Genomic DNA, 27723 nt, shown 5'->3' on the forward strand with positions numbered 1-27723 from the left:
CTTCACCCTCTCAATCACTGCTCTTCCATATAACTTACCAGAGGCATTCAACTAGTTTATACCTCTGTAGTCTAAACACTCTCCTTTATCCCCCTTGCCTTACACTGGCACTATACTTGCATTCTGTCAATCCTTAGGCACCTCACCATGATCCATACATTCATTGAAAATCTTTACAAACCTTTCATAAGAAATTCAACTGCAATACCATGAAACATTTCATCTTAAGGCTTTCACCACTTGTTCACTCTTTCCCAATCCATTCTCCAAGACTCTCTCACTTTGCCTACCTTCCTGACCCAATCACTCAATAGCTGTCACCCTATCACTGAACATTTCAGTACTTCAAATACTCACTTCATCACTACCTATTACCACTTCCCCATTTGCCCCTTCACCTCTCTATCATCATATATATTTAACAATTCAAAATACTCACCCCATCTCCTCCTCACTCCAGCACTATCTGTTATCACTTCCCCTTTTGCTCCCTTCACCAATGTTCCCATTTGTTCTCTTGTCTTTTGCACATTATTTACCTCCTTGTAAAACATCTTTTTATTCGCCCTAAAGTTTAATGATACTCTCTCACCCCAACTCTCATTTGCCCTCTTTTTCAACCCTTGCACATTCCTCTTGACCTCCTGCCACTTTTTCTTATACATCTCCCATTCATTTGCACTCCTTCCAAATGCCTCTCATTTCTCTTTCACTAACATCTTTACTTCTTCATCCCTCCACTCTAACCATTCTAATCTGCCCACCTCCCACCTTTCTCATGCCACATGCATCTCTTGCAACTCATCGCTGCTTCCCTAAATATATCCAATTCCTCACCAACTACCCTCACTTCGTTTGCTCTCACCTTTTGCCATTCAACTCTCAATCTTTCCTGGTATTTCTTCACACAAGCCTCCTTTCCAAGCTCACTTACTCTCACCACTCTTTTCTTCCCTACATTCTCTGCTTTTTTTGAAAATCTCCACAAATCTTCACCTTTGCCTCCATAAGTTAGTGATGAGACATCCCACCAGCTGCCCCTCTCAGGACATTTACATCCTAAAGTCTCTTTTACATGCATATCAATGACTATGTAATCAAATACTGTAATGCCCTTTGACCATATCTCCTACTCACATTCATATACTTGTGTATATCTCTCTTTTTAAACCAAGTATTCCCAATCACCAGTCTTTTCCAGCACACAAATCTACAAGCTTTCCACCAGATCCATTCACAACAATGAATACCCCATGTGCATTAATTATGCTCTCAGCTGCCACATTACTTGCCCATGCATTCAAATCATCCAATACTAATACCCAATCTCGTGCATCAAAACTGCTGACACACTCACTTATCTACTCCCAAAACACTTGTCTCTCATGATCTTTCTTCTCATGACCAAGTACATAAGCACCAATGATCACCCATCTCTTGCCATCCACTTTCAGTTTTACCCAAACCAATCTAGAATATACTTTCGTATACTCTATCACACACTCCCACAACTCCTGCTTCAGGAGTAGTGCTAATTCTCGTTTTGCTCTTGTCCTTTCACCAACCCCTGACTTCATTCCCAAGAAGTTTTGAAAGAGTGCTGTAAGTGGGAGAATCAATTTTGTAATAGAGTAGTAATAAGACTAGCAAATGTGGCCTATCTTCATCTGTTCCTGAAACTACCTCCTCGTCTATCTATTTCATATTTATTATACTTTGTCGCTGTCTCCCGCGTTAGCGAGGTAGCGCAAGGAAACAGACGAAAGAATGGCCCAACCCACCCACATACACATGTATATACATACACGCCCATACACGCACACATACATACCTATACATTTCAACGTATACATATATATATATATATACATACACAGACATACACATATATACACAAGTACCTAATTCATACCTGCTGCCTTCATTCATTCCCGTCGCCACTTCACCACACATGAAAAGACAATCCCCTCCCACCACATGTGCACGAGGTAGCACTAGGAAAAGCAACAAAGGCCACATTCGTTCACACTCAGTCTCTAGCTGTCATGTATAATGTACAGAAACCATAGCTCCCTTTCCACATCCAGGCCCCACAGAACTTTCCATGGTTTACCCGACGCTTCACATGCCCTGGTTCAGTCCATTGACAGCATGTCGGCCCCGGTATGCCACATCGTTCCAATTCACTCTATTCCTTGCCTGCCTTTCACCCTCCTGCATGTTAAGGCCCCTATCACTCAAAATCTATTTCACTCAATCTTTCAACCTCCAATTTGGTCTCCCACTTCTCCTTGTTTCCTCCACCTCTGACACATATCCTCTATGTCAATCTATCCTCACTCATTCTCTCCATGTGACCAAACCATTTCAAAACACCCTCTTCTGCTCTCTCAACCACACTTTTTATTACCACACATCTCTCTTATCCTTTCATTACTTACTCGATCAAACCACCTCACACCACATATTGTCCTTAAACATCTCATTTCCAGCACATCCACCATCCTCCACACAACTCTATCCATAACCCACGCCTTGCAACCATATAACATTGCTGGAACCACTATTCCTTCAAACATACCCATTTTTGCTTTCTGAGATAATGTTCTCGCCTTCCACACAATTTTTAAAACTCCCAGAACTTTCGCTCCCTCCCCCACCCTGTGACTCACTTCCGCTTCCATGGTTCCATCCGCTGCCAAATCCACTCCCAGATATCTAAAACACTTCACTTCCTCCAGTTTTTCTCCATTCAAACTTACCTCCCAATTGACTTGTCCCTCAAACCTACTGTGCCTAAAAACCTTGCTCTTACTCAAATTTACTCTCAGCTTTCTTCTTTCACACACTTTACCAAACTCAGTCAAAAGCTTCTAGAGTTTCTCACCCGAATCAGCCACCAGCGCTGTATCATCAGCGAACAGCAGCTGACTCACTTCCCAAGCCCTCTCATTGACAACACACTGCATACTTGCCCCTCTCTCCAAAACTCTTGCATTCACCTCCCTAACAACCCCATCCATAAACAAATTAAACAACCATGGAGACATCACACACCCCTGCCGCAAACCGACATTCACTGAGAACCAATCATTTTCCTCTCTTCCTACTTGTACACATGCCTTACATCCTCAATAAAAACTTTTCACTGCTTCCAGCAAATTACCTCCCACACCATATATTCTTAATACCTTCCACAGAGCAATTCTATCAACTGTATCATATGCCTTCTCCTGATCCATAAATGGTACGTACAAATCCATCTGCTTTTCTAAGTATTTCTCACATACATTCTTCATCCTCTACCACTTCTGAAACCACACTGCTCTTCCCCAATCTCATGCTCTGTACATGCTTTCACCCTCTCAATCAATACTCTCCCATATAATTTCCCAGAAATACTCAAACTTATACCTCTGTTATTTGAGCACTCACTCTTATCCCCTTTGCATTTGTACAATGGCACTATACATGCATTCCGCCAATCCTCAGGCACCTCACCATGAGTCATACATACATTAAATATCCTTACCAACCAGTCAGCAACACAGTCAAACCCTTTTTTTGATAAAGTCCAATGCAATACCATCCAAACCCACTGCCTTGTCGGCTTTCATCTTCCACAAAGCTTTTACTATTTCTTCTCTATTTACCAAATCATTCTCCCTAACCCTCTCACTTCGTACACCACCTCAACTAAAACACCCTATATCTGTCACTCTATCATCTAGCACATTCCATAAACTTTCAAAATACTCACTCTCTCCTCACATCACCACTACTTGTTATCACCTCCCCATTAGCCCCCTTCACAGATGTTCCCATTTGTTCTCTTGTCTTATGCACTTTATTTACCTCCTTCCAAAACATCTTTTTATTCTCCCTAAGATTTAATGATACTCTCTATCCCCAACTCTCATTTGCCCTCTTTTTCACCTCATGCACTTTTCTCTTGACCTCCTGCCTCTTTCTTTAATACATCTCCCAGTCATTTGCATTATTTCCGTGCAAAACGTGTCCAAATGCCTCTTTCTTCTCTTTCGCTAATACTCTTACTTCTTCATTCCACCACTCACTACCCTTTCTAATCTGCCCACCTCCCATGCTTCTCATGCCACAAGCATCTTTTGCGCAAGTCATCACTGCTTCCCTAAATACATCCCATTCCTCCCCCACTCCCCTTACCTCCTTTGCTCTCACCTTCTTCCATTCTGCACTCAGTCTCCCCTGGTACTTCCTCACACAAGTCTCCTTCCCAAGCTCACTTACTCCCACCACTCTCTTTACCCCAACATTCTCTCTTCTTTTCTGAAAACCTCTACAAATCTTCACCTTCGCTTCCACAAGATAATGATCAGACATCCCTCCAGTTGCACCTCTCAGCACATTAACATCCAAAAGTCTCTCTTTCGTATGCCTATCAATTAACACATAATCCAATAATGCTCTCTGGCCATCTCTCCTACTTACATACGTATACTTATGTACATCTCTCTTTTTAAACCAGGTATTCCCAATCACCCGTCCTTTTTCAGCACACAAATCTACAAGCTCTTCATTTCCATTTACAACACTGAACACTCCATGTACACCAATTATTTCCTCAACTGCCTTATTACTCACATTTCCATTCAAATCAACCATCACTATAACCTGGTCTTGTGCATGAAAACCACTAACACACTCATTCAGCTGCTCCCAAAACACTTGCCTCTCATGATCGTTCTTCTCCTGCCCAGGTGCATAGGCACCAATAATCACCCATCTCTCTCCATCCACTTTCAGTTTTACCCATATCAATCTAGAGTTTACTTTCTTACACTCTGTCACATACCCCACTACTCCTTCTGTTGCTCTTGTCCTCTCACCAATCCCTGACTTTGCTCCCAAAATTTTCCCAAACCACTCTTCCCCTTTACCCTTGAGCTTCGTTTCACTCAGAGCCAAAACATCCAGGTTCCTTTCCTCAAACATACGACCTATCTCTCATTTTTCTCATCTTGTTTACACTCACACAAATTTAGACACCCCAATCTGAGCCTTCGAGGAGGATGAGTACTCCAAGCGTGACTCCTTCTTCTGTTTCTCCTTTTAGAAACCTCCTCATCTATCTATCTGTATCTGATCCTGTATCTGATGCCCATTTCCTCCAGGAACTCCATCAAGGATAGTGGTCATGGCAAAAGACTCTCAATACCTTGTGAACTCCACTGTCACTTCCTAGCTCACCCTTAACAGGCCATTGGCAAAAGGCAACTCTAGTGCTGTGTTTCCAGAGAATCCTACCTAAAGTTTCAACCTATTACTTCTACCTAAGGGTCTATCTAATGTTCTTGCCTAATGTTCTAACCTACTACAGAATTCTAACCAATGTTTTTACCTAATGTTTCTACCTAATACTTCTAAATATAGCTCCTACCATTTTGCCAAAAGATAGGGCTAGCACATAGTACTCGCTACAGGAAAATCTAGTTACAAAGAATGATATGTGTGAGTCATTTGTCGTCAAGTGTTGTGAGTGACGAGAGATGTATGTTTGTGAACAGAATGTCAGCATTCCACGCGTTGGTGAGGCAAAAAGAAAACACAGCTACCTGGGTCAGTGCAGTGCAACTTGACAATCACTGAAGTGCTGGCACACTACTCAGCCATCACTAACCTTCCTCATACCCAAGGTAAGTAGAACAGGTAATATACCTTCCTGGTCAATGGCTACCTACTGACTTTTACCCTACCTCTTATTCTATTTTGAGCACAAAATCCCTCCTTGATGTCTCTCTAGTCTGATTTGTCACGGTGCAAGTTCATTGCCCTTACTGTATCACATTCACATTTATTCATTTCCACATTACACAATTTTGATTTCTATGACAGTAGTCAGACACACTCATATAACTCACTTCTATAACAGTGCCATGTCATTTGTAAAATTAAGATATATCTTATTGTTCCCTACTGGCAGTCCACAATTACCTGCACAAGGCTAAATAATTTAAAGCTATTCTCTTGCACGCTGATCCATTACTCTCTTCTTTGTAGATGTATCTACTGTGATAATCTTCTCCTCTTTCCTACCATTGAACAAAAGGATTTTAAAATTCCCAGCCCACAAGCTGTATTCTCACCTGGCCTCTGCTTATATGCGTCTTTTACTATAAGTTTTTTTTTAACCTAGTTACTTCTCCAGTCTCAGCATGATAGCAACAATGCACCATACTATATCATGTATATCATACTGTTCATAATGATAAATTCACTGTACTTGTAACCAATGTTTAAGGCCAAGTTTGACTGCACATAGAAATAAACATAGATCACATTCAATTTAGTAATATTGAGATGTACGAGTTTCAAGGTACATTTGGGCAAGGATGCAGTCATCTTCATCACATTTCCTTTCACTGATGTTGCAGGGAGAAATGTGGGAGGTTTTATGGGTAGAAGATATGATATGTTAGTAGGTTGGAAAGAAACAAAAGCTAGTGGTGCTTTTGTATGTATATAACAAGGTTCAGCTGGAGTCAAGTGTGGATAAGGTACTGGGAAAGATATATGAGAATGAATAGGTGTTCTTTATAACTGAAAGAGCATCTTTGAAACACTTCCTGTATACACAGATAAAAATCTAAATATGGTACAAACTTTATCATGCTATTCATCTGCTTTAGTTTTGCTGCCATTTCGGGGTGATTTGGGCCATAACGATGGCCACAGTGATCCACTCCAAGAAAGTGTGCAATGATAACATCCCAGTCATCTTGTAACATTTCTTTCTCCAAATGATTTAACACACCATTGTCAACTGTATGTAGATCCATCACATTGAAGGAAGGGTAAAGAAATGACTGGTTAAACCTGCAAAAAAGACAAATGGCATGAGTTACAGGTTAACTTATGAAATACTACCCATCAATGAAAAAAACAATGAAACCAAATTTATTACAATCCTATACTTCAATTACAGTACAATTTATCTATAAAAACTGATAAACACAAACATGAACCATACAATCATGTGTTTTCCATACACTGACTGTTTCCCACATTAGCTTGGTAGTGCCAGGAACAGATGAAGAATGACATTTGTTCACATCAACTCTCTTGCTGTCATATATAATGCACCGAAATCTGAGACCCTCATCCACAGACAAGCCCCACAAACTTTCACAAGGTTTTGCCTCACCTCTTCATATGCCCTGGATCATCCCACTGACAGCACATAGCCTCCTGTATACCATATTACTTCACTTGGCTCAATCCCATGCGCACATCTAACCATCCTGCATGTCTCCAATAACTCATAACCTCTTTCATTCCATCCTTTCATTTCTTTTGTCTTTCCCTTCTCCTTGCTTCCTCACCTTCTGACACACATATCCTCTATTCAGTCTCTCTTCACTGACCTTCTCCATACATTATGTCCAATGATTTCAGCACGAATAGTCCAAATGCCAGCATAACTGGTGCAAATATCTCAGTTGTACTCTGCTCACTTACAACAAATACTGACCTTGAGCATTAAATTTCCAACATATCCACTCTCTCTTACTCTTTTGCATTTAGGGCCCCAGACTTGCACATACAGCAAACATATCAATCTGCCCTCACAGAAAGTGACCTCACTTTCCACACACCTCAATGCACCAAGGACTCATTCCTCACCCACCATATAGTTCACTTCAGCTCTCATAGTTCCATCCACTGCCATGTCCACTCCCAGATGTCTAAAACACTCTACTTCCTTGTCTTACCACCCTGCTAAAACTTATGACCTTCATCTTATTCACCTTCTATCACAAGGCCTCACAAACTCATACACAAATTTCTGCAGAGAAAGATGGCCTCAAAGTGATTATAACCTAGCCATAATAAGCTTCAATATTCTGTATGTGAGAAGGAACTGGGAGTCAACATCATCCCTAACTTGTCACCAGAGTCCCACATTATGAGAAATGTTAAGGAGACAAACTATCTGCAGGTAATTTTTTTCATTTTAAGTTGAAGGCTCCAGTCATGGACAAAAGTCCACATCAAGGCCAGGCCTTAATTGAAATATAAAGAGAATTATAAAATAGAAAAAGAAAAGACAATGAAGAGTATTTATGAATTTCAGAGGAAGTGAACAATGGAGTCAATATTGTATTGACCAAGTGGAAGATGCGAGGTTTGTAAGTTCAATCTGTTGAAAGGATATTGGCAGGTAGGCTTGAATGAGAAGGCAAAAGCTATCTCATTATTTATAACCATGGATGAGTTATGCCAATATAAAGTGTTACCATCTGGCATGAAGAGAAGTGGAAGCTGTTTTATGTTGTATTCTAGAGAGTGGGATGACCATGTCTCCTTGATCAGAAAAGTGTTTAAAAGTTTAAAATGATTTTGTGAAGGCTCATGCTGTGTATTCAGGTTATATTGCAGGACAAGGAGAAGCATGAATGGTTGATGCAAATGTTAAAAGTATAGTGGCATAACTCATTCCTTCAAATAGGAAAGAGTTATTGAGGTTTCTCGAAATGAGTGGTTATTATAGGTTTTGTTAAAAAAATTCCACTGTTATACTATCGATAACAAGGTGAGTAATGTGGCAGTTGAGGGAATAATTGGTATACATGGGGTGTTCAGTGTTGTAAATGGAAATGGTGGAGAGCTTGTAGATTTATGTGCTGAAAAAGGACTGATGATTGGGAATACCTGGTTTAAAAAGCGAGATATACATAAGTATACTTATGTAAGTAGGAGAGATGGCCAGAGAGCGTTATTGGATTACGTGTTAATTGACAGGCGTGCGAAAGAGAGACTTTTGGATGTTAATGTGCTGAGAGGTGCAACTGGAGGGATGTCTGATCATTATCTTGTGGAGGCTAAGGTGAAGATTTGTATGGGTTTTCAGAAAAGAAGAGTGAATGTTGGGGTGAAGAGGGTGGTGAGAGTAAGTGAGCTTGAGAAGGAGACCTGTGTGAGGAAGTACCAGGAGAGACTGAGTACAGAATGGAAAAAGGTGAGAACAATGGAAGTAAGGGGAGTGGGGGAGGAATGGGATGTATTTAGGGAATCAGTGATGGATTGCGCAAAAGATGCTTGTGGCATGAGAAGAGTGGGAGGTGGGTTGATTAGAAAGGGTAGTGAGTGGTGGGATGAAGAAGTAAGAGTATTAGTGAAAGAGAAGAGAGAGGCATTTGGACAATTTTTGCAGGGAAAAAATGCAATTGAGTGGGAGATGTATAAAAGAAAGAGACAGGAGGTCAAGAGAAAGGTGCAAGAGGTGAAAAAAAGGGCAAATGAGAGTTGGGGTGAGAGAGTATCATTAAATTTTAGGGAGAATAAAAAGATGTTCTTGAAGGAGGTAAATAAAGTGCGTAAGACAAGGGAGCAAATGGGAACTTTGGTGAAGGGTGCAAGTGGGGAGGTGATAACAAGTAGTGGTGATGTGAGAAGGAGATGGAGTGAGTATTTTGAAGGTTTGTTGAATGTGTTTGATGATAGAGTGGCAGATATAGGGTGTTTTGGTTGAGGTGGTGTGCAAAGTGAGAGGGTTAGGGAAAATGATTTGGTAAACAGAGAAGAGGTAGTGAAAGCTTTGCGGAAGATGAAAGCCGGCAAGGCAGAAGGTTTGGATGGTATTGCAGTGGAATTTATTAAAAAAGGGGGTGACTGTATTGTTGACTGGTTGGTAAGGTTATTTAATGTACGTATGACTCATGGTGAGGTGCCTGAGGATTGGCGGAATGCGTGCATAGTGCCATTGTACAAAGGCAAAGGGGATAAGAGTGAGTGCTCAAATTACAGAGGTATAAGTTTGTTGAGTATTCCTGGTAAATTATATGGGAGGGTATTGATTGAGAGGGTGAAGGCATGTACAGAGCATCAGATTGGGGAAGAGCAGTGTGGTTTCAGAAGTGGTAGAGGATGTGTGGATCAGGTGTTTGCTTTGAAGAATGTATGTGAGAAATACTTAGAAAAGCAAATGGATTTGTATGTAGCATTTATGGATCTGGAGAAGGCATATGATAGAGTTGATAGAGAGGCTCTGTGGAAGGTATTAAGAATATATGGTGTGGGAGGAAAGTTGTTAGAAGCAGTGAAAAGTTTTTATCGAGGATGTAAGGCATGTGTACGTGTAGGAAGAGAGGAAAGTGATTGGTTCTCAGTGAATGTAGGTTTGCGGCAGGGGTGTGTGATGTCTCCATGGTTGTTTAATTTGTTTATGGATGGGGTTGTTAGGGAGGTAAATGCAAGAGTTTTGGAAAGAGGGGCAAGTATGAAGTCTGTTGGGGATGAGAGAGCTTGGGAAGTGAGTCAGTTGTTGTTCGCTGATGATACAGCGCTGGTGGCTGATTCATGTGAGAAACTGCAGAAGCTGGTGACTGAGTTTGGAAAAGTGTGTGGAAGAAGAAAGTTAAGAGTAAATGTGAATAAGAGCAAGGTTATTAGGTACAGTAGGGTTGAGGGTCAAGTCAATTGGGAGGTGAGTTTGAATGGAGAAAAACTGGAGGAAGTGAAGTGTTTTAGATATCTGGGAGTGGATCTGGCAGCGGATGGAACCATGGAAGCGGAAGTGGATCATAGGGTGGGGGAGGGGGCAAAAATCCTGGGGGCCTTGAAGAATGTGTGGAAGTCGAGAACATTATCTCGGAAAGCAAAAATGGGTATGTTTGAAGGAATAGTGGTTCCAACAATGTTGTATGGTTGCGAGGCGTGGGCTATGGATAGAGTTGTGCGCAGGAGGATGGATGTGCTGGAAATGAGATGTTTGAGGACAATGTGTGGTGTGAGGTGGTTTGATCGAGTGAGTAACGTAAGGGTAAGAGAGATGTGTGGAAATAAAAAGAGCGTGGTTGAGAGAGCAGAAGAGGGTGTTTTGAAGTGGTTTGGGCACATGGAGAGGATGAGTGAGGAAAGATTGACCAAGAGGATATATGTGTCGGAGGTGGAGGGAACAAGGAGAAGAGGGAGACCAAACTGGAGGTGGAAAGATGGAGTGAAAAAGATTTTGTGTGATCGGGGCCTGAACATGCAGGAGGGTGAAAGGAGGGCAAGGAATAGAGTGAGTTGGAGCGATGTGGTATACCGGGGTTGACGTGCTGTCAGTGGATTGAAGCAGGGCATGTGAAGCGTCTGGGGTAAACCGTGGAAGGCTGTGTAGGTATGTATATTTGCGTGTGTGGACGTATGTATATACATGTGTATGGGGGGGGGGGCATTTCTTTCGTCTGTTTCCTTGCGCTACCTCGCAAACGCGGGAGACAGCGACAAAGTATAATAAAAACAATAAAATAACAAGGCTGTTATCAAATACAGTAAAATATGGGTGGGATGACAAATGTAATGAGGCTTTTGTTAAGGTCAAATAAATGATAATTATTGCTCCAGTTTTATGTATTCCAAATCATGAAATTCCATTTAAGATATATTTGAACACTAGTGATGCCAGTTTTGGTGGAGTGTTAATGCAGATAAGCAAGGTGTTGATCAAAATTGTGTTATTTTTCTAAAAAGTTTCTTCCTTAGCAGAGTAATTATAGCATTGTTGAGAAAGAAACTTTACCTATGATTTTAAGTTTACAAAACTTTCATGTTTATTCAAGAAGGTTAGGAAAATCTATTTCAGATTTTATGATCATATTCCTCTAGCGTTTTTGTACAATATGAAGAATGCTAAGCTGCGATTAATCCGTTAGTTACTCATGTTACAAAAACATGATATAGTCATCCAGCATGTAAGAGGGTAAGATAATAATGCAGCAGATGCATTCAGTCTCTGCAAACATTGTGCTAAACTTGCCCTTTGCCAGTGGCCTGTTAAGGATGAGGCACTAGAGGCTAAGAAGCAGCACTAAAGTTACTAGTTATGGAGGCTATTACCATGACCACCCCCTTGTTACTAGTTATGGAGGCTATTACCATGACTATCCCCTTGAGGGAGTTCCAGAATGGAACAAGCATCAAGAGATATAGACAAACAGATAATGAAAGACCTGTCTTTTGAAATGTGCCAGGTCACAGTTATTGGGAAAGACATGACAAGGTAAAGAGTTTCAAAGCTTCAAGGTGTAGGGAAAGAAGCAAGTATCAAAACAGCTCACACTTGAGTTGCCGATGGCCACACAATAATCATGAGATGCAGCAGCTTGCCAAGTATTATGTGACAGTCTAGCTAGTGGTGGGGTCACACAAGCAGCCAGCTCTCAGAAGCAAAATCCAAAGAAATACCTAATGAAGAGGAAAAGAGAACCAACAGTGTGGCATAGGGCAAGGAGGTCAAGTTTGGAAGTTAGCTAGGGACAGTTTATAAGTTGGACTTCTTTCAACTTAACTCTGTCAAGTAAGGATACAGAGCTAGAACCATCCCAAAAGTGAGAGCAATACTCCATACAAGGACAAATCAATCACTTATATTAATGAAGCAACTGTACAGAAGAGAAGTTTTGACATCTAAACAGGACACCCAGTTTTTTAAAGGCAGACTTAGCTACTCCTGTAACATGGGATTTCCAAGAAAGAATGGATGTTACAGTATACAAAATATGTTCATTGAGTCAAGAGATGGAATTACAGAAGTTAAAGGAAAGACGGAAGTTGTGAGAAGTTTTCGATAGAGAGACAGTAGATATTGGGTCTTAGAGGCATCAAACTTAACAATAAGTTGTAGTTGTGTACCCCACTGAAACAATATGTCTAAGCTTGAGTTTATCAAGGAAGTTGTGTCAAATCGATAAGCAGATTGAGTGAGAGAAGAGGGAGCATATTGAAGGATGTGGATGAATGCAGCATTGAGTCATCAGTGTATGAGTGCATTGGATTATTTGTGGAGAAGAGGAAATCATTGAAGAAAGGAGAAAGAGTGAAGGGGACAGGGCAGAACCTTGAGGGACACCACTGTTGACAGAGAAAAGGGGGAAGGCTGATCCATCAACAACCACAGGCACAAATCGGCCAGAGAGAAAACTAGATATGAAGGAGCAAAGTGAGGGAGGGGAAACCAAAAAAGGGGAGCTTAGAGATGAGACTTCGATGCCACACCTTGTCAAAAGCCTTAGATATGTCAAGGGCTACTACATATGACTCCCCAAAATCTTTCAGGGATGATGACCAGACATTAGTAAGATAGGAAAGAATATCACCAGTGGATCTTGCCTTACAGAAGCCATGCTGGTAATCAGAGAGAAGACTGTTATTTTCGAGGTGTTTAAGGATATGGAAGATGAGAAGGGATTCAAAGACTCTGGAAATGGTAGATGACAAAGCAATAGGACGATAGTCGGAGGAGGTAGAATGATCACCCTTCTTAGGAATGGGATGTAACAAAGCATGTTTCCAAGAAGGAAAAGTTTTTGTTTTTAAACAGAAATGAAACAGACAAGCAAGCACAGAGGCACACTCTTTCAGTACAATGGAATGGATGCCATCAGGACCATAAGCTTTACTTGTGTCTAGACAGAAAAAAAAAATTGCTTTTTGGAGAGTCCGAAAAGAGATTACAGGAAGGAGCGGAGGATTAATAACAGGAGCATCAGAAGGTGAAGGAATATTTTAGTCATCCAAGGTGGAGTTAGAGGAGAAATGGGAACCAAAGAGAGTTGCTTTGTCAATGGGAAAGACTGATATAGTATCATCAGAACAAAAAAGTGAGGGAATGGTAGAGCGACAAAAGTTGTTAGAGATGCCCTTCGCTAAATACCAGAAAGACCTATCAAAGGATGATGAGGAGAAGTTATTGCACTTCCTTTGAATAATGGAAGGCTTTGCCTCACAGATAACAATCCTGCAGCAATTATGGGCAGTGATAAAAGCTGAATGGGAGCAAGAGGAAGGAGAGTTTTTCTAAGCCCAATAAGCCTGATCTCTTGTCTGAATGGCCTCAGAACAGGAATGGCTGAACCATGAATTGGATAAAGAGGTTGTCTTGGAGGAAGAGGTGATAAATGCTTCCATTCCTATAAGTATAACCTCTGTTATGTATCTGGTGAGACAAAAGCATCACCACATAAAAGACAGCAATTCATCCAAGGAAAGTCAGAAAAGAAGTTACGTAAGTTATTCCAGTAAGCTTTGTTCAGGTGCCAGTATTTATGCTTAAGAGGAGGCTGCTGGAGGGAGAGATGCTATTAGAATAAATACATTTATGAGAGTGTGATCAGATGAACCAACTGGGGGAGAGATTGTGTATTTCCAGTGAGATGGACTAGAGATGAAAAACAAATCCAGAATATTAGTGGAGTGGTTTCTCCTGATACTTCCTCAAACAAATCTCCTTTCCATGTTCACTTACTCTCACCACTTTCTTCACCTCAACACTCTCTCTTCTTTTCTGAAAACCTCTACATATCTTCACCTTCGCCTCCACAAGATAATGATCAGACATCCCCCCTCCAGTTGCCCCTCTCAGCACATTACATCCAAAAGTCTCACTTTTGCACGCATATCAATTAACACGTAATCCAAAAATGCTCTCTAACCATCTCTCCTACTTACATACATATACTTATGTATATCTCTCTTTTTAAACCAGGTATTCCCAATCACCAGTCCTTTTTCAGCACACAAATCTACAAGCTCTTCACCATTTCCATCTACAAGACTGAACACCCCATGTACACCAATTATACCCTCGACTGCCACATTACTCTCCTTTGCATTCAAATCACCCATCACTATAACCTGGTCTCATGCATCAAAGCTACTAACACACTCTCTCAACTGCTCCCAAAACACTTGCCTGTCATAATCTTTCTTCTCATGACCAAGTGCATAGGCACCAATAATCACCCATCTCTTTCCATCCACTTTCAGTTTTACCCATATCAGTCTAGAGTTTACTTTCTTACACTCTATCACATACTTCCACAACAACTGTTTCAGGAGTAGTGCTACTCCTTCCTTTGCTCTTGTCCTCTCACCAACCCCTGACTTTACTCCCAAGACATTCCCAAACCACTCTTCCCGTTTACCCTTGAGCTTCGTTTCACTCAGAGCCAAAACATCCAGGTTCCTTTCCTCAAACATACTACCTATCTCTCCTTTTTTCTCATCTTGGCTACATCCACACACATTTAGACACCCAATTCTGAGCCTTTCAACATATACATATATACACATGTACATATTCATATATGCTGCCTTCACCCAAGCCTGTCACCACCCCACCAAGACACCGAAACCACAGCTCCCTTTCCACATCTAGGCCCCACAAAACTTTCCATGGTTTACCCCAGATGCTTCACATGCCCTGGTTCAATCCACTGACAGCATGTCCACCCCAGTATACCACATTGTTCCAATTCACTCTATTCCTTGCATGCCCTTCGCCCTCCTGTATGTTCAGGCCCTGATCGTTCAAAATCTTTTTCACTCCATCCTTCCACCTCTAATTTGGTCTCCCGCTTCTCCTCGTTCCCTCTACCTCTGACACATATATCCTACTTGCCAATCTTTTCTTTCTCATTCTCTCCATGCGACCAAACCATTTTAACAAACCCTCTTCTGCTCTCTCAACCACACTCTTTTTATTACCACACATCTCTCTTCCCATTTCATTACCATTTTCCAACACATCCACCCTCCTCTGTGCAGCCCTATCTATAGCCCATGCCTTGCAACCATATAACATTTTTTGGAACCACTAATCCTTCAAACATACCCATTTTTGCTCTGTGAGATAATGTTCTCGCCTTCCACACATTCATTAACGACCCCAGAACCTTCCCCCCCTCCCTACCCTGTGACTCACTTCCGCTTCCATAGTTCCACCTGCTGCTAAGTCCACTCCCAGATATCTAAAACACTTCAATTCCTCCAGTTTTTCTCCATTCAAACTCACCTCCCAGTCTGCTTGTCCCTCAACCCTATTGTACCTAATAACCTTGCTCTTATTCACAATTACTCTCAGCTTTCTTCTTTTGCACACTTTACCAAACTCAGTCACCAACTTCTGCTATTTCTCACCCGAATCAGCCACCAGCACTGTATCATCAGTGAACAACTGATTCACTTCCCAAGCCCTCTCATCCACAACAGACTGCATACTTGCCCCTCTCTCCAAAACTCTTGCATTCACCCCCCAAACAACCCCATCCATAAACAAATTAAACAACCATGGAGACATCACGCACCCCTGTGGCAAACAGACATTCACTGAGAACCAATCACTTTCCTCTCTTCCTACTCATAAGCATGCCTTACATCCTTGGTAAGAACTTTTCCCTGCTTCTAGCAACGTACCTCCCACACCATATACTCTTAATACCTTCCACAAACCATTTCTATCAACCCAATCCAATACCTTCTCCAGATCCATAAATGCACCATACAAGTCCATCTGCTTTTCTAAGTATTTCTTACATACATTCTTCAAAGCAAACACCTGATCCACACATCCTCTACCACTTCTAAAACCACACTGCTCTTCCCCAGTCTGATGCTCTGTACATGCCTTTACCCTCTCAATTAACACCCTCCCATATAATTTCCCAGGAATACTCAACAAACTTATACTTCTGTAATTTGAACACTCACCTTTAGCCCCTTTGCCTTTGTACAACAGGACTATGCACGCATTCTGCCAATCCTCAGGCAATTCACTATGAGCCATACATACGATGAACATCCTTACCAACCAATCAACAGCACAGTCACCCCCTTTTTTAATAAATTCTGCAGCAATACCATCCAAACCTACCGCCTTGCCAGCTTTCATCTTTCGCAAAGCTTTCACAACTTCTTCTCTGTTTACCAAACCATTCTCCCTGACCCTCTCACTTCTCACACCTCCTCGACCAAAACACCCTATATCTGCCACTCTTTTAACAAACACATTCAACAAACCTTCAAAATATTCACTCCATCTACTTCTCACTTTGCCACTACTTGTTACTATCTCCCCATTAGCCCTCTTCACTGATTTTTCCATTTGTTCTCTTGTCTTATACACTTTATTTACCTTCTTCCAAGACATCTTTTTATCCTCCCTAAACTTTAATGATACTCTCTCACCCCAACTCTCATTTGCCCTCTTTTTTGCCTCTTGCACCTTTCTCTTGACCTCCTGTTGCTTTCTTTAATACATCTCCCATTCATTTGCACTACTTCCCTGCAAAAATCATCCAAATGCCTCTCTCTTCTCTCATTAACACTCTAACTTCTTCATCCCACCACTCCCTACCCTTTCTAATCTGCCCACCTCCCACCTTTCTCATGCCACAAGCATCTTTTGTGCAAGCCATCACAACTTCCCTAAATACATCCCATTCCTTCCCCACTCCCCTTACATCATTTGCTCTCACCTTTTGCCATTCTGCACTCAATCTCTCCTGGTACTTCCTCACACAAGTCTCCTTTCCAAGCTCACTCGTTCTCACCACTCTCTTCACCCCAACATTCTCTCCTCTTTTCTAAAAACCTCTACATCTACAACTAAATCTACATTTTTTTTTTTTTTTTTTTTTTTTGTCGCTGTCTCCCGCGTTTGCGAGGTAGCGCAAGGAAACAGACGAAAGAAATGGCCCAACCCACCCCCATACACATGTATATACATACGTCCACACACGCAAATATACATACCTACACAGCTTTCCATGGTTTACCCCAGACGCTTCACATGCCTTGATTCAATCCACTGACAGCACGTCAACCCCTGTATACCACATCGCTCCAATTCACTCTATTCCTTACCCTCCTTTCACCCTCCTGCATGTTCAGGCCCCGATCACACAAAATCTTTTTCACTCCATCTTTCCACCTCCAATTTGGTCTCCCTCTTCTCCTCGTTCCCTCCACCTCCGACACATATATCCTCTTGGTCAATCTTTCCTCACTCATTCTCTCCATGTGCCCAAACCATTTCAAAACACCCTCTTCTGCTCTCTCAACCACGCTCTTTTTATTTCCACACATCTCTCTTACCCTTACGTTACTTACTCGATCAAACCACCTCACACCACACATTTTCCTCAAACATCTCATTTCCAGCACATCCATCCTCCTGCGCACATCTCTATCCATAGCCCACGCCTCGCAACCATACAACATTGTTGGAACCACTATTCCTTCAAACATACCCATTTTTGCTTTCCGAGATAATGTTCTCGACTTCCACACATTTTTCAAGGCTCCCAAAATTTTCGCCCCCTCCCCCACCCTATGATCCACTTCCGCTTCCATGGTTCCATCCGCTGACAGATCCACTCCCAGATATCTAAAACACTTCACTTCCTCCAGTTTTTCTCCATTCAAACTCACCTCCCAATTGACTTGACCCTCACCCCTACTGTACCTAATAACCTTGCTCTTATTCACATTTACTCTTAACTTTCTTCTTCCACACACTTTACCAAACTCAGTCACCAGCTTCTGCAGTTTCTCACATGAATCAGCCACCAGCGCTGTATCATCAGCGAACAACAACTGACTCACTTCCCAAGCTCTCTCATCCCCAACAGACTTCATACTTGCCCCTCTTTCCAGGACTCTTGCATTTACCTCCCTAACAACCCCATCCATAAACAAATTAAACAACCATGGAGACATCACACACCCCTGCCGCAAACCTACATTCACTGAGAACCAATCACTTTCCTCTCTTCCTACACGTACACATGCCTTACATCCTCGATAAAAACTTTTCACTGCTTCTAACAACTTGCCTCCCACACCATATATTCTTAATACCTTCCACAGAGCATCTCTATCAACTCTATCATATGCCTTCTCCAGATCCATAAATGCTACATACAAATCCATTTGCTTTTCTAAGTATTTCTCACATACATTCTTCAAAGCAAACACCTGATCCACACAACCTCTACCACTTCTGAAACCGCACTGCTCTTCCCCAATCTGATGCTCTGTTCATGCCTTCACCCTCTCAATCAATACCCTCCCATATAATTTACCAGGAATCTACATCTACATCTAATGTACACAAATGAAATATGAATGTGCAGTATGCTTCTTTATAAAGTAAAATAGGCAAAAATAATTCTTTGAAAAAGCAAATGGTACCAGCTTTGCAAACAGTGAAGATTAAATAATTTAAGAAGTAAAAGAATCACAAAGTAAATAACAGATTTGGTAAAGAGGTGTGTGCAATGATGATATGAGCATGATGGAAGGGAATGCAGAAAACAAAATAAAAGGGTTTATATGAATGGAATAAAAGGCAGGCCTGGGAGCTTAAATACAAGAAGAAAATACATAACACAACACACAAGATGGGTACATATATGTAGGGATATGAACATATGTCCTAACCACAGTATTTCAAAAATATTCTCCACAGACAGCCCTGAGCTACAGCCAGAAGTGAGTTCTTATATCTACTGATTAACAGAGCAAGGGATACTGGCCAAGACACTTGTTTCTTCTCAACAATGCACATATGTACATATAAGTTTTAACAAGTAAGTCATAACTGTACATTTCTCACCTGCCTGGGAATAACCCTCCCCATGTATCATCTCCAAGAACCGTTATACGCTTCCCACAACTGACTAGTTGATCCACTATGTTGTCTTCTGATATCTCCTCACTGCCAGGAAAAAGAAAATTATATTTAGGAATAATTCTCAAAACAGGATACAATGATTATACCCTCTAGTTGATTTTCTGCCAAAAACCTAAAGGCACACACAAAGATATTAGAACAAAGAAGGAAAGATCAGGTTGGGAAACGTAATGGAAACTGTAGTTCTTACTGTTACAAAAATAATGAATTTCTGTAGATCTATCTATCTATTTATCTATATCTCAGATGCTCATTTTCTCCATGAGCTCCCATCTAGGAGGTGGTCATGCTTACACCATTCTACACTTCCCTTCCTCATTTCTCTTCCCTCCAGTAAGTACCTTTTCACTCTATTTCCCCACCATCATCATTGTGACACTGTCGCTCACAAGTGGTCTTCCCTCACACCAACACCCTTTAATTGTACTATCATACACTTTCCTTATAAACTCCCACTCTTGCATTCTTTCCACATGCCTTAACCAGTTCAAAGAACTACATTTCACCAACTCAACCATTCTACAATTCATTCCCTTTGTATTCCCTGCCATACTAAATCTCCCACACACTTCCTCATTACTTTCTTCATTCCATATAGTCAAACCACATTCCCCATCCAAATAGCTCACTTCCACAGCTTGGATTCTTGACCTCTGTGACTTATCCAATGTCCATCTTTTGCCTTCATAGGTCAGGGTCTGGAGGACTATGATATCCCTAAATACTTTCTTCAATTCCATACTCACACTTCTACCCTGCACTATTCTATTAAGGGACTCAATAACTCTTCTACCTTGTACTGCACTCTCTCTTATCTCTCCTTCCATATCATCATACTCTTCTAGCATGTCTATAACACAGTTTAGTACACTTTCATCTACAACTCTAAAAAGCTTGCATCATTCATACTTTCACTCTGTTTCCTTCCAAACACCGTTACCTTACTTTTAATAGCATTTACCATCAATCACCTATATTTACACACATCATGAAACACATTTACAAACTTCTGCTACTACTCTTCTCTCTCAGCAAACAACACAGTACCATCTGCAATCAGACTTGTCACTTGCCACAAAACCTCACCACCAATCAAACTCCATATCCCTTTTCCCTAGTTTTGCTTTCATCTCTCTTATCACTCCATCCATAGATATTATAAAAAGCCATGGTGACATTACACAGCCGTGCCTCTCATCCAAATGTATTCCAAAACTTTTGCCAACTCACCATCCACTCTTACACAACGATTTGCTCCTCTACAGAGGGATTTCATCCCATCCAACAGTAGCTCCCCTACCCCATACATCCTTACCACAGATGATAAAGCATTCCACTTGACTCTGTCATACGCTTTCTCCATAAAAGCTGCATACAGATTCTTACCTTTCACTAGGTACTCTCTCAGAGACATTCTCACAGCAAAGTTCTGATCTACACATCCCTTACCTTTCCCAAAACCACCTTGCTCCTCACTTATTCTGCATTCAGTCACTTCCATTACTCTATCAAGCAACATTCTTGCACACACTCTTCCTGGTATGTACATCCATAAAAACTTTTCCTTAGAATAAAGGAAGAATAATAGCTTTCATCCAATTCTCAGGCACAACCCCCTGCTTCCATGCTAGATTACATATTAATTACACCCACTCTTATCACACTTTCTCTTCCATACTTCAAAATTTCAGCCATAATCCCATCCATTCCAGGTGCCTTTCCTACCCTCAAATTCATTATTGTCCTTTCAACTTCCCTTCCTGCTATAGGCCCCTGCAATTGTATCTTTTTCTACCATCCTCCATACTCATGCATGTAACAACTGTAGTCTCACTTTTTCCCACAGTCATCAGTTCTTCAAAATACTCTTTCCAACTTTCTTTAACTTCCTCCTTTTGATTCAGCAACTTCCCTCATTTACTTCTCACATTCATATTTCCACTCTTACAGTCACCACTTTCCTCTTCACCTCCTTCCAGTAGTTTCTTATTTTCTCTAAACTTTTCATTAAACTTTCTTCCAAATCTGCATCTCTTTTGCTTTCCTCTATCAGCTTCTTAACATTCCACCTATACATCTATTCTTCCCTCCTAAACTTCCACAGGTACATTCCTTTTGAGCAATCTACCCTGTGCCTTTTTTTTTCTCTTTTCTACTACAATTCTAATTTCATTCATCTGCCATGCATTTCCCATTTCATTCTTACATCTCACAATGCTGAATCCAACCACTAACTTATAACCTTTAACAGTCTTTCTCTAAACATTTTAAACACCTCATTCACACATGACTGCAACCCTACATTTACTGCACTTCCATCTAAACTTTCAGTCACCTTTCTTTTACACTCTTCCATGCATTCTTTCTGATTTATTTTCTTAATTGCCAACACTTTTACCTCTCCATTCTTCCTTACATCATACCTCCACTTCTCCCTGACCCTCACCTCCACAAAAATTGCAGTGGTCAGAATCTCCAAAGAATCTTCACACAACTCTAGCATCGAGCTCAACCTTTCTTAAAACGATAAGTGCACTTGGGATCTTATCATGTTTCATTTTCCTCAAGGTTATCAGCAAATACTATATCACATGCACCACTGTGACCTACTGCAACCTATCTTAATGTTTCATCCTCTGCCACATAGTCAATCAAACACTTTTTCCTTCTCTTTTTTTTGTGCAGAAATAGGTACTTGCAAGGAATAAACTCCTCACATCCATAAGATAACTTTCATTCTCATTTACCAGGCACTCCCTTTTTACCAACTATCTTGCCAACTTCATCACAATCCACTTTTACATTCATATCACCCATTACAATCACCTTTCTCTCCTTCTGATACCCATTTACATTCATTCAAATTTCTCCAGTAGCACTTCACTTCATCCTTACCTCACACAGTCTTTATATGCAAAGGTGCATATACACGTGCCCATGCATACTTCATAATTCCAATCTTTCCTTTACCCACACTGTTCTTGATCCATTTCATCCATGCTATGTAACACCCTCCCATACTCTCATATGTATGATAGCAATATTGCTCATCTTTCTCCCCTTTCCCTGATAACTTTCAATCATTCCCATCCACACCACTCCTTCCACATCCTCCCAAAGCTTGCATTCATTATTTCCATTTTCACTTTGTATAAACCTGCCCAAGGATATGGGTTTCCCTAATCCCTGGTACATTCAAAATATCACTTTTAAATTTCCTCACAAGCTCCCTCCCTTTACTCTCACCACTCATCCTATTAACACTCAGATCCATCACTCTCAATAACCTATCCCTTTCATTCACAGGCATAACTGGTGGACTCTAGTGCCACTTCTTAGCCTTTACTGCCTCATACTTGATAGGACACTGGTAAAGGGCAACTCCAGTGCAGTGTCTCATGGGGACAGCAGGGTTCTCATATTGTCCAAAAAGCTAAAACACCAGCACATTTCTCAAGTGTTTGTCTATTTTAAACACTATTACCCTCACAGAATTGGGCAATGCCTCCCCCTTTGGTTCCACCCCTAAGTATGCACTAAAGAGGTTACCACAAGAAGATGGGGTGAGACTTGGATACTCCAGACAACTAGAGTATCCAACTGTGGCAATGGAATTCAAATTTTCCCAATCATTAAGCCCCTAACGTAAATGGTTATGATACTGCCACTGTACATAATTTGTGGCATTGTGTGCTGAAAAATAAAAAGAACTGGTGCTTGGGATTATCTAGTTTAAAAAGGACATACACAAGCTTGCATGGGTGAATGGTACAGGGGATTAATAGATTATGCCAAAATTAATGGGTATGCCAAAGACAGCCTTTTTGATGTAAATAACCTGAGAATGGTGGCCGGTAGGATGTCTGGTCACTTAATGACGAAGGCAAGGGTGAAATGGAAAAGTGTCTTATGTGAGGAAATACCACCAGAGATTAAGTGAAATATGGCAAAAGGTAAGATTAAATGAAAGTAAAGGAATGGGTGATGAAAAAGAAGTATTTGGGAACCAGGGATGACATGAGAAAAAGAAATGTTTGTCATTTCGAAAGTGGAACTTGGGCAGGGATGTATGGAAGGATTGAGGAGAGGGACAGGGGCGTTGTTTCCCTCTTGAGTTGAATGGTATAATTTTTTTTTCATACTATTTGCAATTTCCCGCATAAGTGAGGTAGCATTAAGAACAGAGGACTGAGCCTTTGAGGGAATATCCTCACTTGGCCCCCTTCTCTGTATCTTCTTTTGGAAAATCAAAAACAAGAGGGGAGGATATCCCACCCTCCGCTCCCTATAGAAAAAACTGAGGTAAGAAGGGCAATAATGAGGCTGAAGGTAAGAAAGGTATCTGGAGTGGATGGGATTACAGCTGAAATGCTGAAGTATGTTGGAGAAAGCAAGATAGAGTGGATGCATCTTATATGTAATCTAGCATGGAAACAGAAGGTTGTGCCTGAGGACTAGGTGAAAGCTATTTTTTTTTTTTTCCGCTGTCTCCCGCGTTTGCGAGGTAGCGCAAGGAAACAGACGAAAGAAATGGCCCAACCCACCCCCATACACATGTATATACATACGTCCACACACGCAAATATACATACCTATACAGCTTTCCATGGTTTACCCCAGACGCTTCACATGCCCCGATTCAATCCACTGACAGCACGTCAACCCCGGTATACCACATCGCTCCAATTCACTCTATTCCTTGCCCTCCTTTCACCCTCCTGCATGTTCAGGCCCCGATCACACAAAATCTTTTTCACTCCATCTTTCCACCTCCAATTTGGTCTCCCTCTTCTCCTCGTTCCCTCCACCTCCGACACATATATCCTCTTGGTCAATCTTTCCTCACTCACTCTCTCCATGTGCCCAAACCACTTCAAAACACCCTCTTCTGCTCTCTCAACCATGCTCTTTTTATTTCCACACATCTCTCTTACCCTTACGTTACTCACTCGATCAAACCACCTCACACCACACATTGTCCTCAAACATCTCATTTCCAGCACATCCATCCTCCTGCGCACAACTACATCCATAGCCCATGCCTCGCAACCATACAACATTGTTGGAACCACTATTCCTTCAAACATACCCATTTTTGCTTTCCGAGATAATGTTCTCGACTTCCACACATTCTTCAAGGCCCCCAGAATTTTCGCCCCCTCCCCCACCCTATGATCCACTTCCGCTTCCATGGTTCCATCCGCTGCCAGATCCACTCCCAGATATCTAAAACACTTCACTTCCTCCAGTTTTTCTCCATTCAAACTTACCTCCCAATTGACTTGACCCTCAACCGTACTGTACCTAATAACCTTGCTCTTATTCACATTTACTCTTAACTTTCTTCTTCCACACACTTTACCAAACTCAGTCACCAGCTTCTGCAGTTTCTCACATGAATCAGCCACCAGCGCTGTATCATCAGCGAACAACAACTGACTCACTTCCCAAGCTCTCTCATCCCCAACAGACTTCATACTTGCCCCTCTTTCCAAAACTCTTGCATTTACCTCCCTAACAACCCCATCCATAAACAAATTAAACAACCATGGAGACATTACACACCCCTGCCGCAAACCTACATTCACTGAGAACCAATCACTTTCCCCTCTTCCTACACGTACACATGCCTTACATCCTCGACAAAAACTTTTCACTGCTTCTAACAACTTTCCTCCCACACCATATATTCTTAATACCTTCCACAGAGCATCTCTATCAACTCTATCATATGCCTTCTCCAGATCCATAAATGCTACATACAAATCCATTTGCTTTTCTAAGTATTTCTCACATACATTCTTCAAAGCAAACACCTGATCCACACATCCTCTACCACTTCTGAAACCACACTGCTCTTCCCCAATCTGATGCTCTGTACATGCCTTCACCCTCTCAATCAATACCCTCCCATATAATTTACCAGGAATACTCAACAAGCTTATACCTCTGTAACTTGAGCACTCACTCTTATCCCCTTTGCCTTTGTACAATGGCACTATGCACGCATTCCGCCAATCCTCAGGCACCTCACCATGAGTCATACATACATTAAATAACCTTACCAACCAGTCAACAATACAGTCACCCCCTTTTTTAATATATTCCACTGCAATACCATCCAAACCTGCTGCCTTGCTAGCTTTCATCTTCCGCAAAGCTTTCACTACCTCTTCTCTGTTTACCAAATCATTTTCCCTAACCCTCTCACTTTGCACACCACCTCGACCAAAACACCCTATATCTGCCACTCTATCATCAAACACATTCAACAAACCTTCAAAATACTCACTCCATCTCCTTCTCACATCACCACTACTTGTTTTCACCTCCCCACTTGCGCCCTTCACCGAAGTTCCCATTTGCTCCCTTGTCTTACGCACTTTATTTACCTCCTTCCAGAACATCTTTTTATTCTCCCTAAAATTTAATGATACTCTCTCACCCCAACTCTCATTTGCCCTTTTTTTCACCTCTTGCACCTTTCTCTTGACCTCCTGTCTCTTTCTTTTATACATCTCCCACTCAATTGCATTTTTTCCCTGCAAAAATCGTCCAAATGCCTCTCTCTTCTCTTTCACTAATACTCTTACTTCTTCATCCCACCACTCACTACCCTTTCTAATCAACCCACCTCCCACTCTTCTCATGCCACAAGCATCTTTTGCGCAATCCATCACTGATTCCCTAAATACATCCCATTCCTCCCCCACTCCCCTTACTTCCATTGTTCTCACCTTTTTCCATTCTGTACTCAGTCTCTTCTGGTACTTCCTCACACAGGTCTCCTTCTCAAGCTCACTTACTCTCACCACCCTCTTCACCCCAACATTCACTCTTCTTTTCTGAAAACCCATACAAATCTTCACCTTAGCCTCCACAAGATAGTGATCAGACATCCCTCCAGTTGCACCTCTCAGCACATTAACATCCAAAAGTCTCTCTTTCGCACGCCTGTCAATTAACACGTAATCCAATAACGCTCTCTGGCCATCTCTCCTACTTACATAAGTATACTTATGTATATCTCGCTTTTTAAACCAGGTATTCCCAATCATCAGTCCTTTTTCAGCACATAAATCTACAAGCTCTCCACCATTTCCATTTACAACACTGAACACCCCATGTATACCAATTATTCCCTCAACTGCCACATTACTCACCTTTGCATTCAAATCACCCATCACTATAACCCGGTCTCGTGCATCAAAACCACTAACACACTCATTCAGCTGCTCCCAAAACACTTGCCTCTCATGATCTTTCTTCTCATGCCCAGGTGCATATGCACCAATAATCACCCACCTCTCTCCATCAATTTTCAGTTTTACCCATATTAATCGAGAATTTACTTTCTTACACTCTATCACATACTCCCACAACTCCTGTTTCAGGAGTATTGCTACTCCTTCCCTTGCTCTTGTCCTCTCACTAACCCCTGACTTTACTCCCCAGACATTCCCAAACCACTCTTCCCCTTTACCCTTGAGCTTCGTTTCACTCAGAGCCAAAACATCCAGGTTCCTTTCCTCAAACATACTACCTATCTCTCCTTTTTTCACATCTTGGTTACATCCACACACATTTAGGCACCCCACTCTGAGCCTTCGAGGAGGATGAGCACTCCCCGCGTGACTCCTTCTTCTGTTTCCCATTTTAGAAGGTTAATACAAGGAGGGGAGGATTTCTGGCCCCCCGCTCCCGTCCCCTCTAGTCGCTTTCTACAACACGCGAGCAATACGTGGGAAGTATTCTTTCACCCCTATCCCCAGGGATAATATACATATATATATACACATACACATACACACACACACACGCACACACACACACACACACACACACACACACACACACATATATATATATATAAAAGGGGAAACAGAAGAAGGAGTCACACAGGGAGTGCTCATCCTCCTTGAAGGCTCAGATTGGGGTGTCTAAAAGTGTGTGGATATAACCAAGATAAGAAAAAAGGAGAGATAGGTATTATGTTTGAGGAAAGGAACCTGGATGCTTTGGCTCTGAGTGAAATGAAGCTCAAGGGTAAAGGGGAAGAGTGGTTTGGGAATGTCTTGGGAGTAAAGTCAGGGGTTAGTGAGAGGACAAGAGCTAGGGAAGGAGTAGCACTACTCCTGAAACAGGAGTGGTGGGAGTATGTGATACAGTTTACGTAAGAAAGTAAACTCTAGATTGATATGGGTAAAACTGAAAGTGGATGGAGA

At 41.5% G+C, this 27723-nt stretch overlaps 1 protein-coding gene across 7 annotated transcripts in view; it reads right to left on the bottom strand.

The window, feature by feature from the left end:
• Positions 1-27723, bottom strand: part of PIG-O (phosphatidylinositol glycan anchor biosynthesis class O) — a 177339-nt gene that overhangs the window by 129275 nt on the left and 20341 nt on the right. For all 7 annotated transcript variants that reach the window (XR_011716732.1, XR_011716733.1, XM_071693534.1 and 4 more), the window contains exons 3-4: positions 19421-19522; positions 6643-6855 (exon numbers count right to left, since the gene is read on the bottom strand). Coding sequence is in view for 5 of the 7 variants with exons in the window: in XM_071693534.1 (XP_071549635.1) it covers positions 6643-6855; positions 19421-19522 (315 nt within the window). In the remaining 2 variants the exon portion in view is untranslated. The remainder of the gene's footprint in view (positions 1-6642; positions 6856-19420; positions 19523-27723) is intronic.

Source organism: Panulirus ornatus, chromosome 55, assembly GCF_036320965.1.
Source record: "Panulirus ornatus isolate Po-2019 chromosome 55, ASM3632096v1, whole genome shotgun sequence".
NCBI lineage: Eukaryota > Metazoa > Arthropoda > Malacostraca > Decapoda > Palinuridae > Panulirus > Panulirus ornatus.